This window comes from Triticum aestivum, chromosome 7B (assembly GCF_018294505.1).
Source record: "Triticum aestivum cultivar Chinese Spring chromosome 7B, IWGSC CS RefSeq v2.1, whole genome shotgun sequence".
Taxonomy (NCBI): domain Eukaryota; kingdom Viridiplantae; phylum Streptophyta; class Magnoliopsida; order Poales; family Poaceae; genus Triticum; species Triticum aestivum.
This window is the reverse complement of record NC_057813.1, coordinates 493,862,405-493,876,736: the sequence shown is the minus strand read 5'-3', so window position 1 is coordinate 493,876,736 and position 14,332 is coordinate 493,862,405. Positions and strand designations below refer to the sequence as shown.

General features: G+C 41.3%; 4 protein-coding genes across 5 annotated transcripts; all 4 read left to right on the top strand.

Moving 5' to 3' along the window:
- Positions 1-875: 875 nt before the first annotated feature.
- LOC123160775 (transmembrane protein 258) lies at positions 876-3,698 on the top strand. Its single transcript, XM_044578609.1, has 4 exons — positions 876-1,067; positions 1,156-1,256; positions 3,253-3,331; positions 3,421-3,698. Exons 1-4 carry the CDS (start codon positions 1,065-1,067, stop codon positions 3,466-3,468), a joined length of 231 nt encoding a protein of 76 aa, XP_044434544.1. The 5' UTR covers positions 876-1,064; the 3' UTR covers positions 3,469-3,698.
- Positions 3,699-7,061: 3,363 nt separating this feature from the next.
- LOC123160665 (cysteine-rich receptor-like protein kinase 40) lies at positions 7,062-9,332 on the top strand. 2 transcript variants are annotated; one of them, XR_006480281.1, is made up of 6 exons: positions 7,062-7,365; positions 7,440-7,692; positions 7,863-8,097; positions 8,176-8,320; positions 8,433-8,651; positions 9,168-9,332. XR_006480281.1 is itself a non-coding variant. In XM_044578494.1 (5 exons), exons 1-5 carry the CDS (start codon positions 7,252-7,254, stop codon positions 8,460-8,462), a joined length of 777 nt encoding a protein of 258 aa, XP_044434429.1. In that variant the 5' UTR covers positions 7,062-7,251; the 3' UTR covers positions 8,463-8,822. The 2 variants fall into 2 exon arrangements, 1 of the variants encoding a protein (XP_044434429.1); XM_044578494.1 differs by lacking the exon at positions 9,168-9,332 and having other exon boundaries at positions 8,433-8,822.
- On the top strand, positions 8,822-11,046 carry LOC123158095 (vesicle-associated protein 2-2-like). Its single transcript, XM_044576222.1, has 4 exons — positions 8,822-9,707; positions 10,297-10,332; positions 10,433-10,603; positions 10,858-11,046. The coding sequence occupies exons 1-4, from the start codon at positions 9,141-9,143 to the stop codon at positions 11,044-11,046; spliced, it is 963 nt and encodes a 320-aa protein (XP_044432157.1). The 5' UTR covers positions 8,822-9,140.
- Positions 11,047-11,618: 572 nt separating this feature from the next.
- On the top strand, positions 11,619-13,601 carry LOC123160664 (myosin-9-like). Its single transcript, XM_044578493.1, has 10 exons — positions 11,619-11,740; positions 11,825-12,013; positions 12,101-12,232; positions 12,319-12,389; positions 12,470-12,569; positions 12,629-12,685; positions 12,774-12,830; positions 12,914-12,994; positions 13,070-13,152; positions 13,244-13,601. Exons 1-10 carry the CDS (start codon positions 11,687-11,689, stop codon positions 13,392-13,394), a joined length of 975 nt encoding a protein of 324 aa, XP_044434428.1. The 5' UTR covers positions 11,619-11,686; the 3' UTR covers positions 13,395-13,601.
- The last annotated feature ends 731 nt before the right edge of the window (positions 13,602-14,332 follow it).

Genomic DNA, 14,332 nt, shown 5'->3' with positions numbered 1-14,332 from the left:
GCGTTTTCGGAGGAAGAGGACCAAGGACAGTATAAGTAGGGACAGGGTGCCGCCGTAGAGAGGGATCGATTTCTAGACCCTCCCGAGGCCACTCATCTCCCTTGTACTCTCATACTCATCCTCCCTCGCGAGGCAATCCAACCACAAAGTAGGAGTACGGTCTTAGACCGCCATGTGGCCCGGACCTGGGTAAACTGTCGTGTCTTTTGTTCATCTTTCCTCTCGCTCGAGCGCGCCGGAGCATCGCCGTGAAGTAGTGGATCGCAAGTCGGGGCTTGGCGAGGTTCAGCGAGCGCACCCCAGAGTTCGAACCTTTCTTGGGTCTCCGGAGCCCGATTCTGACAAAAACAAAAAGAAACAAAGGAAAAACTAAAAAAAATGAAAACCGAAAAAGAAACAAAATAAACCAAAGAAAAAGAAAAATGAAAAAAAGTGAAGAAACAAATGGAAAATCCAGAAAAAAAATGAAAACCAAAGAAATAAAGAAATAAAAACCGACTCTTTTCCTTTCTACTCCCTCCGTTCGGAATTACTTGTCGCAGAAATGGATGTATCTAGACATATTTTAGTTCTAGATACATTCATTTCCGAGACAAATAATTTCGAACGGAGAGAGTAATACGGTGCACTCTACCTATCATACAAGAACGTAAACACAATGCAAGGGTTAGCATTGCTGTGGTGCAACCCTGAAGATCCCATGATCGATCCCTTGTGCGCGCTAGTGGGTCGACCTGATACTGTAGCTTGACGCGAGAGTTACCCTCTCTCGCTTAATGCGAGGAATGCCGCGGCTTGTGCTGAATAGAAATTGGGCTGAGCCGTGGCAAGCCGGTTTTCAAATTCCATCCACAAATTCTTGGGCTCGGGGCCCAGAGCATCTCGTAGGCCATTTTCTGCAGCCGGAACTGACGGCCCAAGAAAATCCTTACGCCTCCACAATTTCAAGCCTTCTCTTACTCTCTGTCCTCTGCCCACCAGACCACAACAGTTCGTCGCGGCGGAGACGACACGACTAGCCGGCAGGCGACGACGACAAGCAGCGTCAGCTCAGATCCGGCGAGATGGTAAGCTCATAAACCCTAGCCCCTCTGGTGATCTAGGCCCTCCAGGGTTTCGCGAGGTTCTAAAGCGCCGTCGGTGATGTTCTCGCAGGCGGCCAAGGCGATCTCCAGCCCTGTGCCGGTGGAATGGTACCCGACGCTGGCCGTCGTCATGGTCTCCGTCGGCCTCATGCTCACCGCATCCTTCTTCATGTAAGTCGTCTACCCGATTCCGATCTCCCCAGCTCCTCGCGCGATTCATGCAGATCGATGGCCTGATCCGATCTGATGCGCCTAGCGGCTGCGTGTGTTTCGGACCTAGCGGAATTGGTCCATACGCGGGTTGGGGTAAGGGATCTGATGTGCTACTTTGTTGTGCCGCTAAATAATTAGCTCGAAGTGGTAACATCCTCTGAGGGAGAAACCCAGCCAGGATGAGTTTAGGCTGTACGTCTTTGGCTTATTTTCACTGCTCAGTAGCGTTTTGGATCCTGCATGGCAGATGTCACGGATGGGCTTACCTTGGTGGCTTCAGGTTGGATAGATGGGCCTAGGTTTGTTTGAAGTTCCCTGTGGACTGAGTTCAGTAACCCTTGCACCAATTTTTCTGCTTGTCAGGAAAAGGATTTGCTCGCATTGAACACTTGGTTTGGAGTTCCTGGATAGGTTAGATTATTATAATTGGGCTGCTAGAACAGAACAATTACATATCACATGACCTGCTAGAACAGAACAATTACTTATCACATAACCTGCTTGAACAGAACAATTGGGCTCACATTGAACACTTGTTTGGATTTACTCGGACCACTTTTACTTTCGCTTCTTTTTTCCCGTGGAATGGAATGATTCTTGTTCTTGTTGCTGCCTATTGATACATTTCGTGTGTATTACTTTATTATATTATCAGTCATATACTACCTAAATTAAAAGGCGATAATAGGACACTGTTGTGAATCAGAGCAATTAAATTCAATGAGCTTGTAGTGCATATCCAAACAGGTGAAAGGTAGCAAAAACTTCTGATTGCATTTTCTCTTTAAAAATAAAAATAACACACATCGAATTTCACTTTTTATCAGTGTGTCTAACTCCGGAACAAAGAGAAAACTTGGTTAGACCTGTTATTTAGTACTCCCTCCGTCCGAAAATACTTGTCATCAAAATGGACAAAAAGGGATGTATCTAGAACTAAAATACATCTAGATACATCCCCTTTTATTCATTTTGATGACAAGTATTTCCGGACGGAGGGAGTATGTTCCATTATGCAACTTAGAGTAATATGTCCTAGCTGGCTAGTCTTTATCCCTGCCAATTTGATGGTAACAGTTCCAAGTTATGGTTATTTCCAGAAACTGTGATAAAAAAATCATTGGCTCTAAGGCTCTTAACCAACCAGTATGTATTGCACATTATTGCTATGCTTACCTAAACATAAGAAACAGGGTCACCTATTACAGTTTTACAGGATTTGCATAGGATTGTGATCCTATGGAATCTTTCCCATATGTGTTGTTTGATTTGTAGGAATGCAATCCTTAGGATCATTGCTTTGGAACTTTCCCCAGCTTTTGGAGAAATTCCTAAGCTTCCATCGAACGCACACCTATGCCAATACCTTTGTTTTGCAATTCCATGTGATTCAAATGGGCAGGGCATGTCAATCATCCATTTTTCCTATCCTATGAATCAATGGAGCCCTTGGAATTCAGGGAAAAAAATAGAAATAGGAAAAACATGAGAATTGGATGTCATGACCTGCTAAACCCTACTGGAATTAGCACAAAGGAAAAAAGAACTTTACTATGAGGAATGGAACTGGTGGTTAAGAACTCAATCCATATGAATTTTGATGGCCTCATTCTGTTAATATAAAGAACCTCACAGGTAATACCATATTAGGAAATATTCCTAGAACTGAAATCCGAAAATCCTTCATTTCAAAACTGAACTCAGTTCATGATGGGAATAATTTTCAGCGCGGTGATTAAATATCTATTTTGTTTGTGGTGCTGGTAGGCATAGGTCTGGTTTTACTCGGGATATAGCTGATTAGGAAGTATACAAATGAAATCTGGAGGTAATGTCAAACTGATTACTTAACAGAGGTGTTAGCTCAAGCCTTAAATTATTGAAGTTGACCAATTACTTCAGCACTTGCAATTCAGGCACACAAAAATCTAACCAGCAAATTTGTCCATTTCAGTTATGAAGCCACGACTTCAAGGCGGAACCGTAGTTTAGCAAAGGAGATTGTCACAGCGTCCATTGCTTCCGTCTTCCTGGTATGCCCCTTGAAAGACTGTTGGCTGTTTCACAATTCCGTATAGGGTGGTTGATGCACATCTAAGTTAGCTTGTTGATTGTTTCACAGGGCTTTGGATCTCTCTTCGTGCTCCTTGCAAGCGGTGTTTATGTCTGACAATTGGCCTCTACATGCGTAGTTCTAGCTAGGATGTGTCACATGCCCCTGAAATTGTGTTGCTTCCTGGAGAATATGCAGTCCCACATGGACATGATTTTTATAATAGGCGAGTGACATCAAAATTCAACCAATGTTGTTGAACCTGTTCTGGAATCTCTATCATGTTATCCGTCCACAACTTCATTTCCATTATTAGTTATGGGACATAAGCCACATCAATCCTTCAATTTTTTGTTTCATAATACGCAGTACGACCACATTTCTTTTCAATGGTTAAGATTTAGGAAGAAGGTATGCACTGAATACACTTCAGTTACCGTTTCCACAACATAACCTGGAGAAACCGGGGTGAATTTGAGGCAAAATATGGAGACTGTGCAAGCATCAATATTTATATTTATAAGTGGAGTATTGGTACAAAATGACAGGTATTTAGGAATAATGTAGGAAAGGAGATATAATCTTTTTTTCTTCAAGATGGCTTGTTTAATGGCAGCGACTTGTAGACATCTAAGCACACGACTATGTGTGGATGTGATCGATGACCGCATGCTGAGAGTCAAGATAAAGTGCCTCTTTGGATTGAAGGAATTTTGAAGGATTTCAATCCATATGAATTTCTCCTGTGGAAGCTCCATTCCTATGCCTCCTATGCCATATGAATCTCAACATGAGCTCAAACCTCCTTTTATTTCGAAACTACTGTGTGGACGACAGTAGCCGGACGAACTCCGCTGGATGGAGTATTCAACGGTGTTGTTCACTTTTGCTCAATGCATAGATGGCTTGATGTGCTTCATCCTGTGGAAGTCGTCCATAATCTGTCATGTGTGTAGCAGCACTGTTTTATTTTTCCTTTGAGAAAGTCCAATGCAATCCACTCTTACCTCTCTCTTCTCTCATTCCTTCAAAATTCATGTGTTTGTTTCCTGTGCAACATCCATGGGCATCTCTGACAAAATTCCTGTGTTTTGAAATCCTGTAGGAATTTACAGTACATGGCATCTAAAAATCCTTTGCTTTTCCTACTCCTACGTTTTAAAAATCCCACAATCCAAAGAGGCCCAAAAAAAGAAACAGCTACTGGCTTCACCGGCTTGGAGATATGAAGAGTAAAATACACTATGCTGGCTTCAAATTTCTCTTGCTTCGGAGATTGCTCTGCCCTCTCTCCTCCTGCCCCCTTGGTTGGAGACTTGGAGTTCGAACTAACTCCCAAGCCTAGAGATCCTCTTCCAGGGGCGGTTTGATTTGTGCCACCCTTTATCGATACTAGTAGAAGGCATGTGCTATGCACGTGTTTTTCACTTTTTCTTTTTTGCGAAAAAGTGACTTCATCATTTAATTTGTTGGATTTTGAGAAAGGATTGTCAAGGTGCTGCATTTGGAATTCGGTTGATACAAACGATGTCGAGTCCTTTGACTTGTAAAAGCTTAATGTCTTACTCCCTCCGTTCCTAAATATTTGTCTTTTAAACATTTCAAATGAATTATTACATACAGATGTATATAGACATATTTTAGAGTGTAGATTCACTCATTTTGCTTCGTATGTAGTCACTTGTTGAGATTTCTAGAAAGACAAATATTTAGGAACGGAGGGAGTATATTTTAAGACGAAGGGAGTATATGTTCACCCATCGATTTGACAAAATCGTTGTTTGCTAGATATTCCAGATCTCCCGTCATTGAGCAATGAAGTTCAAAATAGCCACAGATCCAAAATAACAGACTTTAATTTGCACCAGCACGTGTGGTGTGTGGTAGCATTCGGTGCCGTGAGTGTTCCAGAAAGATCGTGGTTCGTGGAGTCATGTTGGCGCGTGTTTGTACAGAGCGAATCCAGGAAACTTGAACCGTTCGATCACTTGGGTGTGGTACTGATAAACGGTGGATATTCATCTTCTAGAACAAATCAATGGCTCATAGTTGCTCATGAATCTTGATGGATAGCTAGTCCGAATTCAAAAAATTGTGTACTATAGTACTCCCTTCGTCCCAAAATTCTTGTCTTAAATTTATCTAAATACGGATGTATCAAGTTACATTTTAGTATTAGATACATCTGTATCTAGACAAATCTAAGACAAGAATTTTAAGACGGAGGGAGTAGTATATATAAAAGGGGTGGTTTGATTTGTGCCAAATAAAATTTCCCACCCAGATCTCACCTCCAACGGGCGGAATAAATTTTCCATGTGGCCACTGGCCACCGACTAGAGATCTCACCCACTAGGGATCATGAAGCTGGTCACGGTCTTCTTCTCTGCATAGAATACGCATCAGAGCTATAAATATATATCGATGATTGATGTACCTGGTGTACTGGTAAAAAGTTGTGCTCGAGTTGATAGACGGTGGCTACAGCCTCTGCATGACTCGAATTCCCGGCGTCTCCCTCCTGAACCTCTAGAATAGGGAGCTCCAACTTCTGTAGCGTGTAGTTCCGGCCTTCCGGGCGTCATGGCAAGGTGCTGTTCGTTGGCGATGATGATTCCGTCGAAAGGTCGGCATCAACACATGGCCCGATTGCATGTCTTATTATCTGAAGTCGTCGGCAAAAAAGAATTACGGCAAGATGTCATGTAGTGCCTTCTTCTGGGAATCTGGGTCTTTTGCCTTAAAGAAACGAGCAAACCACTCCCAATGATCCCCTCTCCCTGCTTGCTTCAACGGTGGCTCAATGGGGCGTAGCCAGGGGATGGTCTCATGGTCACTCAGCTCATTTGCAAAAACATTACTACTATGAGCAGTTAATTGCACCATTAAAACTCAGCAAAATTCCATCAAAGACTAAGCATGACCACCCTAGGGAAAAATCTTGTCTCTGCCTCTTCTCTACGTGATTGGTCCCATATGCAGGCTTGCGGCTAATCCTCACTTCCACGATTAACATTGCAAGTAAACCGCAACAGTTCTCTAGGTTCCACAATATGCTGCCCTAGTGTAGCACAGTGATAGCAAAAAAAAATTCTGAACGAGTATTGTTTGACCGCAGCGCGGTCATCATTGTTTATATATGGGGCTATTAGTTTACGCCCACGGGCATCACGTGATCGGGTTCCCTACATGTTCTCTGCTCTGATCTCCAGTTAACGCTGTCTCTTCACCTCTTTCAGATTAGTTCCATTGCAGCTAATCCACGCTTTCCACGATCGGCATATCTGGAAACATGCAGGGCCTTCTCTAGGTTGGTTGTAATCTCTTCTCTACTTCACCAACATGCTCCTTAGCATAATGGGCAGTACTTATCGTTTATGCATGCTAGTTAATGTTCTCATTTGCATCCTTCAGAATGTGCCTCTTAGTTCCCCAGATCCAAAAGTGGGTTGAGCCATATACTGTTATCAGTTCATCACCATTCACTATCTTTAGTCTTATAGATCATATCTTGAGTATGCTAAAAAAAAGCCGTGTCTGAAATTTCCCTCGAAAAAAGAAGGAAAAAAAAAACCATGCCTTCAAATTTCTAGCTGCATAGGCATGTTCATTCCAGATTCAGCTTGCATGGTGTCTTACTATCAGATTTGCAAGCTACTAGCTACATATTCATTAGTCATCTGGGAAGTAGTTTTATATTCTAAGTCGACAAAGAGCACATAAAAAGTGTATTTTGTAGCTAGTGTCATTATTGTATTTTGTTGTCAAGTTATCTTGTTCAAGAGAACTCTTTGGCTAACAGGTTGCGGACCATGAATTATCGAAGGCACTGTGCCCTCTAGTCAATACAAGCCCGTTTGCTGTTATATGTAACACTGTTTGGGCATTCTGAAAATCAAGATGGATGGTGACTGTGGTTCAAAACCACACAAATTGCCATTACAATACTTAAAAGATATCACAAAGAACTTCTCGCGAGTACTTGGGAAAGGTGGTTTCGGTGTGGTATATGAGGTGAGCTTATAGTTTTGCTGAAATTACAGTTGATACAAAACCATATATTCATGCTAACAACATAACTTCAACAGGGCGTGCAACCGAATGGGGAAATAGTTGCTGTGAAGAAGCTTTTGAACCCAATGTCACAAAAGCAATTTGAGAATGAGGTTGATCTTCTGATGAGACTTGAGCATCCAAATATAGTACGATTAGTAGGCTACTGCTATGAAATAGAAAACGAACACTTCCCTCTCAATGGGAAATACGTTTTTGCTGGGAAGGCAGAAAGTTTGCTTTGCCTGGAGTATCTGCCTAATGGAAGTCTTGACGAGTTTCTTTCAGGTACAGTAATTGTGTGATGTCCTGTATTTTTCTTCTTTTCATTCAGTATTTTAATGAATGTGAAAGGATAGTATACAATAGATTATTTAAGTCCTTTCATATATTATGTATAGCACATCCATGATAGATTCTCAGATAACAATTGACGAAGGCTCTCCTTTTGGTTAAAGATTCAGATAAATCTTCTCGACTTGATTGGCACACACGCTACAAAATAATTGAGGGGACCTGCAGTGGTTTACAGTACCTTCACGAGCAAACTGACGGGCCTATCATTCACTTAGATCTAAAACCCGCTAACTTACTGCTCAATGATGCTTTGGAGCCCAAACTTGCAGACTTTGGTCTGTCACGTCTTCTTGATCAACAAGGAACTGTGTGCACTATGGAAGTTAACGGGACATTGTAAGTGAAATGCTGCATGATAATCTATTTCGTTTAAGTTATCTTAACACTTCAACGATTATACTATTTTGTTTGCAGAGGATACATGCCCCCAGAATACCTACAAGGTATACTCGGAACTATGTCAGATATATTCAGTCTGGGTGTAATAATCTTGGAGGTAGTAACAGGAGAAAGGAAGTACCCAGATAATATTCCTCCTTTGGAGGAATTCATTGAGACTGTAAGTGAAATCCTTTTCACTTTTCAAGATAGAGTTTTTTTTTTCTTGAACACTCCGGGAAGTACATTTATTATTGTATGAAGATGCTAACAATCATTTTCTGATTCCACAGGAGCTTGAAAAATGGAGAGATACGCTGTAGAAAGCACCAGGGTATACATCCTTAGAGACAGATTGCCTACAAATAAGGAGATGCATTCAGGTAGGTCTAAAATGCATGAATCCTTCACGGGCTAAAAGACCTACAATCACTAAAGTCATCAAGATGCTTCAAGGATTGGGAGGTATGGATTGCAATGTTAGCAATGAGGTAACGCCAACGGCAGCCCAGGTACAATCACTTGACCGGCAACACATGCTTTTTGCCTAAAAGTTTAAAACGTTACTCCGTAGTGGTAGACAGAGAGCCCAGTATTAGGCATATACTCCCTCCGTCCCAAAATAAGTGTCTTGAGCTTAGTACAAATTTGTACTAGAGCTTGTACAAAGTTGAGACACTTATTTTGGGACGGAGGGAGTATTACTTTTTGTATGTGTCGTCTTGCTAGTCTACAATAAATGATGTTGGCAATAGCCAGAGAGCCCAGAAGAGTGGTATAGTGGTAGACAAAAGAGAAGATACACAATTATCTCGAAATTGTGGAATGAAATATAATTAGGAATAAAACTTGGAGCCAGAATGACATTTGTCAAAGAAACGGATGAATTATATTTCAGTATTTGCATCTAGATCGTGGACTAATGTGGAAGTGCTAACAAGAAGTGGTCTAATTAATCTCTTCAAACGAAGTTGATCATAACATCATTTACTGTATCATTAATGCCAGGAGTTCTTCTGTATATGCAGATTAGGTCCGGCCCAAGAGAGTTGCTTGATATCCACCCCTTGGAGCTCAGCTTTAGCTTGGATTCAGACAAGCAGATCCGTTGCCTCGTAAAGCTAACTAATAAAACAAATGAATGTATTGCATTTCATTTTAAGGTTACGGGGGCAACAAACAAGTACTGCATTGAACCGGCTGGCAGATTCCTGTTGCCACGGGAGATGACTTATTTAGTTGTAACAATGGAAACGAGAGGGGAGTTGCAGTGCAATGATCAATTCCTTGTAGAAAGCATCATAGTGAGGGAGGATAGAGTGACATCTAAGCCTATCCCTGGACAGACATTCGACAAAATGCCAATCAGTGTGGTGCACAAGGTAAAGTTGGCGGTTATTCATGTGCCTGCAGTCATGGTGAGGGAGGATAGAGTGACATCTAAGCCTATCCCTGGACAGACTTTTGACAAAATGCCAATCAGTGTGGTGCACAAGGTAAAGTTGCCGGTTATTCATGTACCTGCAGTCCAAGGAACATTGAATCCGCAGCAGTCTGAAGGCTCTCAGGTAAATTCCTTTGAACAGAATTTTCAAGCCCCTCTGACTCTCCCATAGATTGCGAATAAAATAAAGCATTAGGATGATGATGTCTTGCATTAATTAAGCATGTCATGATCAAATGAGGTAGAAACATGAGATGTACAAATGAGGGTGGGGTACATCGGTGAAGACGGAAATACACGAATCTGAAAGTTTCAGCAAAACCTTTGCCATCTAAAACCTTCTGAGAGTTTGGCTTCTCTTCATGCTTCACTTCAAAACTGAGTGTCTGCTTGGTGAAGTCATGAGTTATTTTCTAAATGGATAGAGCAATGGAAGTAACCTCACATAACCAGTTGTGGCTACAAACAAAAAATAGCACATGTAGTCCGCAATACAATTCCAACTCATTAGAACATAATTCCATCCCATTATCAGTGTGAAGCTTCTTTACCTTCTGTCTGCATGTCTCCGTCACCTCTCTGAAGCAAGCAAATCTGCTGCAGTACTCAAAAGTCATTATATTTGTGCCTAATGACTCTGGCCCTCTTGTTGTAGATGATTGCCTGATGACTCTGTCTCTCTCTCACCTCTTTGAATCTGTTTGTATCTCCAGGGAAAACTTCTAGGAAGACCAAACATTTCTGACAAGGTTTTCCTCCTGCCATTACTATATAACAGAATATTTGTTTTTGTTTAAATCTGTTCTGCGCCCATGTATATCTGATGGACTGATGCTAACCTTTCTGTAGGATAATGAATACACGCTGGTTGAATGTTTGGAAAAAGACCTTGGGTATTGTGCGGGAAAGCCCATTGCTGCAGTTCTCATATATAAATGTTTTGTTCAGTGGAGAACTTTTGAGTCACAGACGACCTCATCCTTTGACCGTATTATTCACTTAATTGGGAGTGCACTAGAGGTAGTCTCAAACCTCATTTTTAGTCGTAATATTCGAATACACTAAGTGTGAGTGTAGAATACTTATTCTACACCTCTAATAAAATTGTATACAAAATTTAGTAAAAATGTGTACACAAAGTGGTAATTCAGAAGAAAAAAAACTATCCAAGTCACTAATTTACTACAGTGGTAGTAAAACTGTATTCGAAAGATTAATATATTTTGTACACTTCTTACTAGGGGTGTAGAATAAGTTATTCTACTCATGCTTAGTTTGGCTTCCCGCGCACCTCGCCGCTGCTGGAGGAAGCCATGGGCAAAGCCTGCCTGGTGGATGGCGACGTCGGGCTCGCCTCCTTGTGCAGTAGGAGCCCTCACGGCTGGAGCATTGAGGTGGCCCTGGACGCATACGTGTTGGCGAATCTCGGGGTCATTGTTGGAGCACCTCTCCTATTACTTTAGGGTGCCATCATTGCTGGCTGATGCTGATATTTGCTGCAGTTGTTCCATTGATTGCTTTTTTTCTTTCTTTGTTAATACTTTGGCTGTGTATATGTGTATCCTCGGTATCTTGACTAGCTCTTGATATCGTGTTGGTGCAGAGGCAAGGTGTAATTGTATCTTGTTGATATTAATGCATTTCCTTTAGCAGACACATCAAAAATTATCCCATGTGGCAGGATGAAAAGTCAGACAACTTCATGTGTTTGCAGACGTCCGAGTCTTGTTTGCACCATTTCTGATTTAAGGGAACTGTAAAAACTCAGCAAGTTCGGTTCATTACCTTGCCCACGTTAAGCACTGTAGCACACCTGGCAACATGATGATATGCCTGTTCTATTATCGCCAGTTACTAGTAAATGCGTAAGTGCAATACACGTTGATATTTGGAAGAATATTAATCGCATGATGATATTAGGTAGGATATTGATTGCATGCTAATTATGTTTTTTTTTCACACAACATGCTAATTATGTGAATAGCGTTCATTACCTTGCCCATGCTGTTTAATTACGTTCTACTTCTTTAGTTTCTACAGGACCAGGATAATAACGAAACAGTTGCATATTGGCTCTCCAATTCATTCGCGTTACTCCGACTTATGCAACGAACATCCGAATCAAGTGCAGCAGCTCCTCAGAGACAACGGTTCATGGTAACACATCTTTCTTCTTTCCAGTTTCTTACTCTCGTTTATTTCGCTGAAGACATGTCTGTTCATTGTTTGTGAAAACATAAGAGAACTGGAGATTCACCACAAAGCAGTATATTTGGTATGATCAAAAAGATCAATCTCCAGCAAGCTATTGAAGCCCATCCTGCTCTTCTTTTCAAGCAACAGCTCACAGCTTACCTTGAGAAGACGTATCGAATGATAAGAGACAATTTGAAGAGAGAGATATCTCCATTTCTTGGTCATTGCATTCAGGTATGAACAAATTGTACTAGAAATTATTTGATGTATAAAATAAAGGTGAGCCTCAAGGTTTTGTTTTACCGACACTTTTCTTTGCAGGCACCGAGAACAGCTCGCATAAGTCGGACTCATGGAGCTTCTGTTGCAAACGTCTTGGCCCAGCAGATCGGCCATTGGCAGAGTATTGTGAAAATAATAACAAACTACCTGGGTGTTTTGAAATCCAATTATGTATGTAACCTAAGCATGAATGAGTTATTGCATAATGCTTTTAAGTAACGATGTGCACTGACATGTGCTCTATCGATATTGTACAGGTTCCTTCATTCTTAATCTGCAAGCTGTTCGGTCAAATATTTTCATTCATTAATGTCCAGTTGTTCATGAGGTAAAATTTAATCCTTCCCGAGCTCTGTGCTTCATTGTACTTTCCCCCTTAAGGCTCCTATGATACTCTGTATCTTGTAGCGTGCTTCTCCGAGGAGAGTGCTGTTCATTTAGCCACGGAGAATATGTCAAGGCTGGATTGGCAGAGTTAGAACAGTGGATCATTGATGCGACTGAAGAGGTATGGATGAATTTTTTCTAGACATTTTAATCTGTATGCTAATGATATGGTACACATAGTATGCAGGCTGTTCCTGGGAAGAACTGAAGCACATTAGGCAGGCTGTTGAATTCCTTGTAAGTGCCGGTGCTGTCCGAGGGATGGGGTGTTTGATTTGCAATTTTATGGGTAAACATTGGATAATCTAACGAATATTAGCATTAGGTTATTATTGAAAAGCCAAAGAAAACACTGGAAGAGATCACCAACGATTTGTGCCCTGTAAGTGGTATTTGCAATCAGTTAAGTTTAGTCACTCATCAACACCTATTGGACAACTTATCACTCGTTTTACAAACTTTCAGGTCCTTAGCATAGCACAGATATACCGTATCAGTACGATGTATCGGGATGATAAATTTGGCACCCAAACAGTTTCGTCAGAGGTAGCCTGTTCTAGTTAGTAATTTGCCAGTCTGTTCAAGTTTCACATATTTCTGACAAAAGAAAACAAACTGCAGGTAATCACAAGTATGAAAACAATTATGACTGAAGAATCAGAAAATGGAGTGGTCGTTCCTTTCTTATTTGATGCTGATGGAAGGTTTATTTTCCTCTTCCATGTTCAACAAGTCACTCTGTTTTCTTAAAGCCTGCTCACAAATGTTTATTGTTCACGGCACATCTCATTGCAGCATTCCATTTTCGCTGCATGACCTTCAGAAGTGTGCGCAGAAATTCGAGGTAACAGATGTTGATATGCCGCCTTTGGTCCTGGAGCATCCTTGCTTTAACTTCCTACACAAAACAAAGGACAAACTGGACGGCCCGGCCCTCCAAAGTTAAAAATACCTCTTGTTCTCTTCCAAATGTAATGTGTCCAAGGAAATCGCCGTTCATACATCATTGTCTTGTGAACTGCAAAGATCATAGTTGGAATAAGTTGCAGTGACAATTGTGTTGTTGGCGTGTTATTTGTTTCATTCAATGCACGCCATGTTCTCCCAATCGAGAATGTTTGTAACCAAGACAAACGTATGTACCGCCGTTGCATCTGCCTAGGGTGAAAATATGTTCCTTCTGAGAACTACTAGTAACTTTGTTGTTCTACTCTGTTCCGTAGCACTAGATGGTTATGCACTTTCCAACCAAGTCATACTTGGAAATCTGTTGTTCATGAACATATCAGCCCACTACCAAGGAGGAAGTGGAGTGCATCTCCAACGAGGACACCGGCTGTATATCTTGCTACAATCCAATGTCGCGAGCTGATACTGTTCACATGAAAAATGCCATTCACTAAAAAAAAACATGAAAAATGTCACGAGCAGGAATGCTGTTCACAATAGAATGGCCAAATACATTTGATTTGGAAACTTAATCTTTGTTTTAGAAACAGATCCTCTTAATTTATGTCTGCCGCACTTTCTTCGTGTATTTAGCTGATTGTAAACTAGCTTGCTCGTCCCTTCATCACTGTTTACTGTTGGATTTCTGGCTGAAAAAAAAAACAAATGCAATTGCATGGAATGAGGGGCGTGTCTAGATATCGCTTATAGCAACCCCGTGTGTAGGGTCGCCTGCAATGCTCCCTAAATGAGCCGGGCCAGCGCGGGAGGAGGCGCTGGTTCGCTACCGCTTGTTTTTTTGTTTTGTTTTATGGCTTATACTTATGTTCCTTTAATGGGAAAAATAATTAATTTAAAAAATGTTCATCGCTCATTCGAACAATGTTAACTAGTGTAAAAAATAATTCACATAACTTTCCAAAATCTTGATACCAT

Coding starts and splice junctions, on each gene's coding strand:
- LOC123160775 (XM_044578609.1), top strand. Junction 1,257..3,252: donor CTCACCGCATCCTTCTTCAT/GTAAGTCGTCTA, acceptor TGTCCATTTCAG/TTATGAAGCCACGACTTCAA. Junction 3,332..3,420: donor CCATTGCTTCCGTCTTCCTG/GTATGCCCCTTG, acceptor ATTGTTTCACAG/GGCTTTGGATCTCTCTTCGT.
- LOC123160665 (XM_044578494.1), top strand. CDS start 7,252: ATGGATGGTGACTGTGGTTCAAAACCACACAAATTGCCATTACAATAC. Junction 7,693..7,862: donor TCTTGACGAGTTTCTTTCAG/GTACAGTAATTG, acceptor TTTTGGTTAAAG/ATTCAGATAAATCTTCTCGA. Junction 8,098..8,175: donor ATGGAAGTTAACGGGACATT/GTAAGTGAAATG, acceptor TTTTGTTTGCAG/AGGATACATGCCCCCAGAAT.
- LOC123158095 (XM_044576222.1), top strand. CDS start 9,141: ATGCCAGGAGTTCTTCTGTATATGCAGATTAGGTCCGGCCCAAGAGAG. Junction 10,333..10,432: donor GACCAAACATTTCTGACAAG/GTTTTCCTCCTG, acceptor ACCTTTCTGTAG/GATAATGAATACACGCTGGT. Junction 10,604..10,857: donor TAATTGGGAGTGCACTAGAG/GTAGTCTCAAAC, acceptor ACTCATGCTTAG/TTTGGCTTCCCGCGCACCTC.
- LOC123160664 (XM_044578493.1), top strand. CDS start 11,687: ATGCAACGAACATCCGAATCAAGTGCAGCAGCTCCTCAGAGACAACGG. Junction 12,995..13,069: donor CCCAAACAGTTTCGTCAGAG/GTAGCCTGTTCT, acceptor AACAAACTGCAG/GTAATCACAAGTATGAAAAC. Junction 13,153..13,243: donor TTATTTGATGCTGATGGAAG/GTTTATTTTCCT, acceptor ATCTCATTGCAG/CATTCCATTTTCGCTGCATG.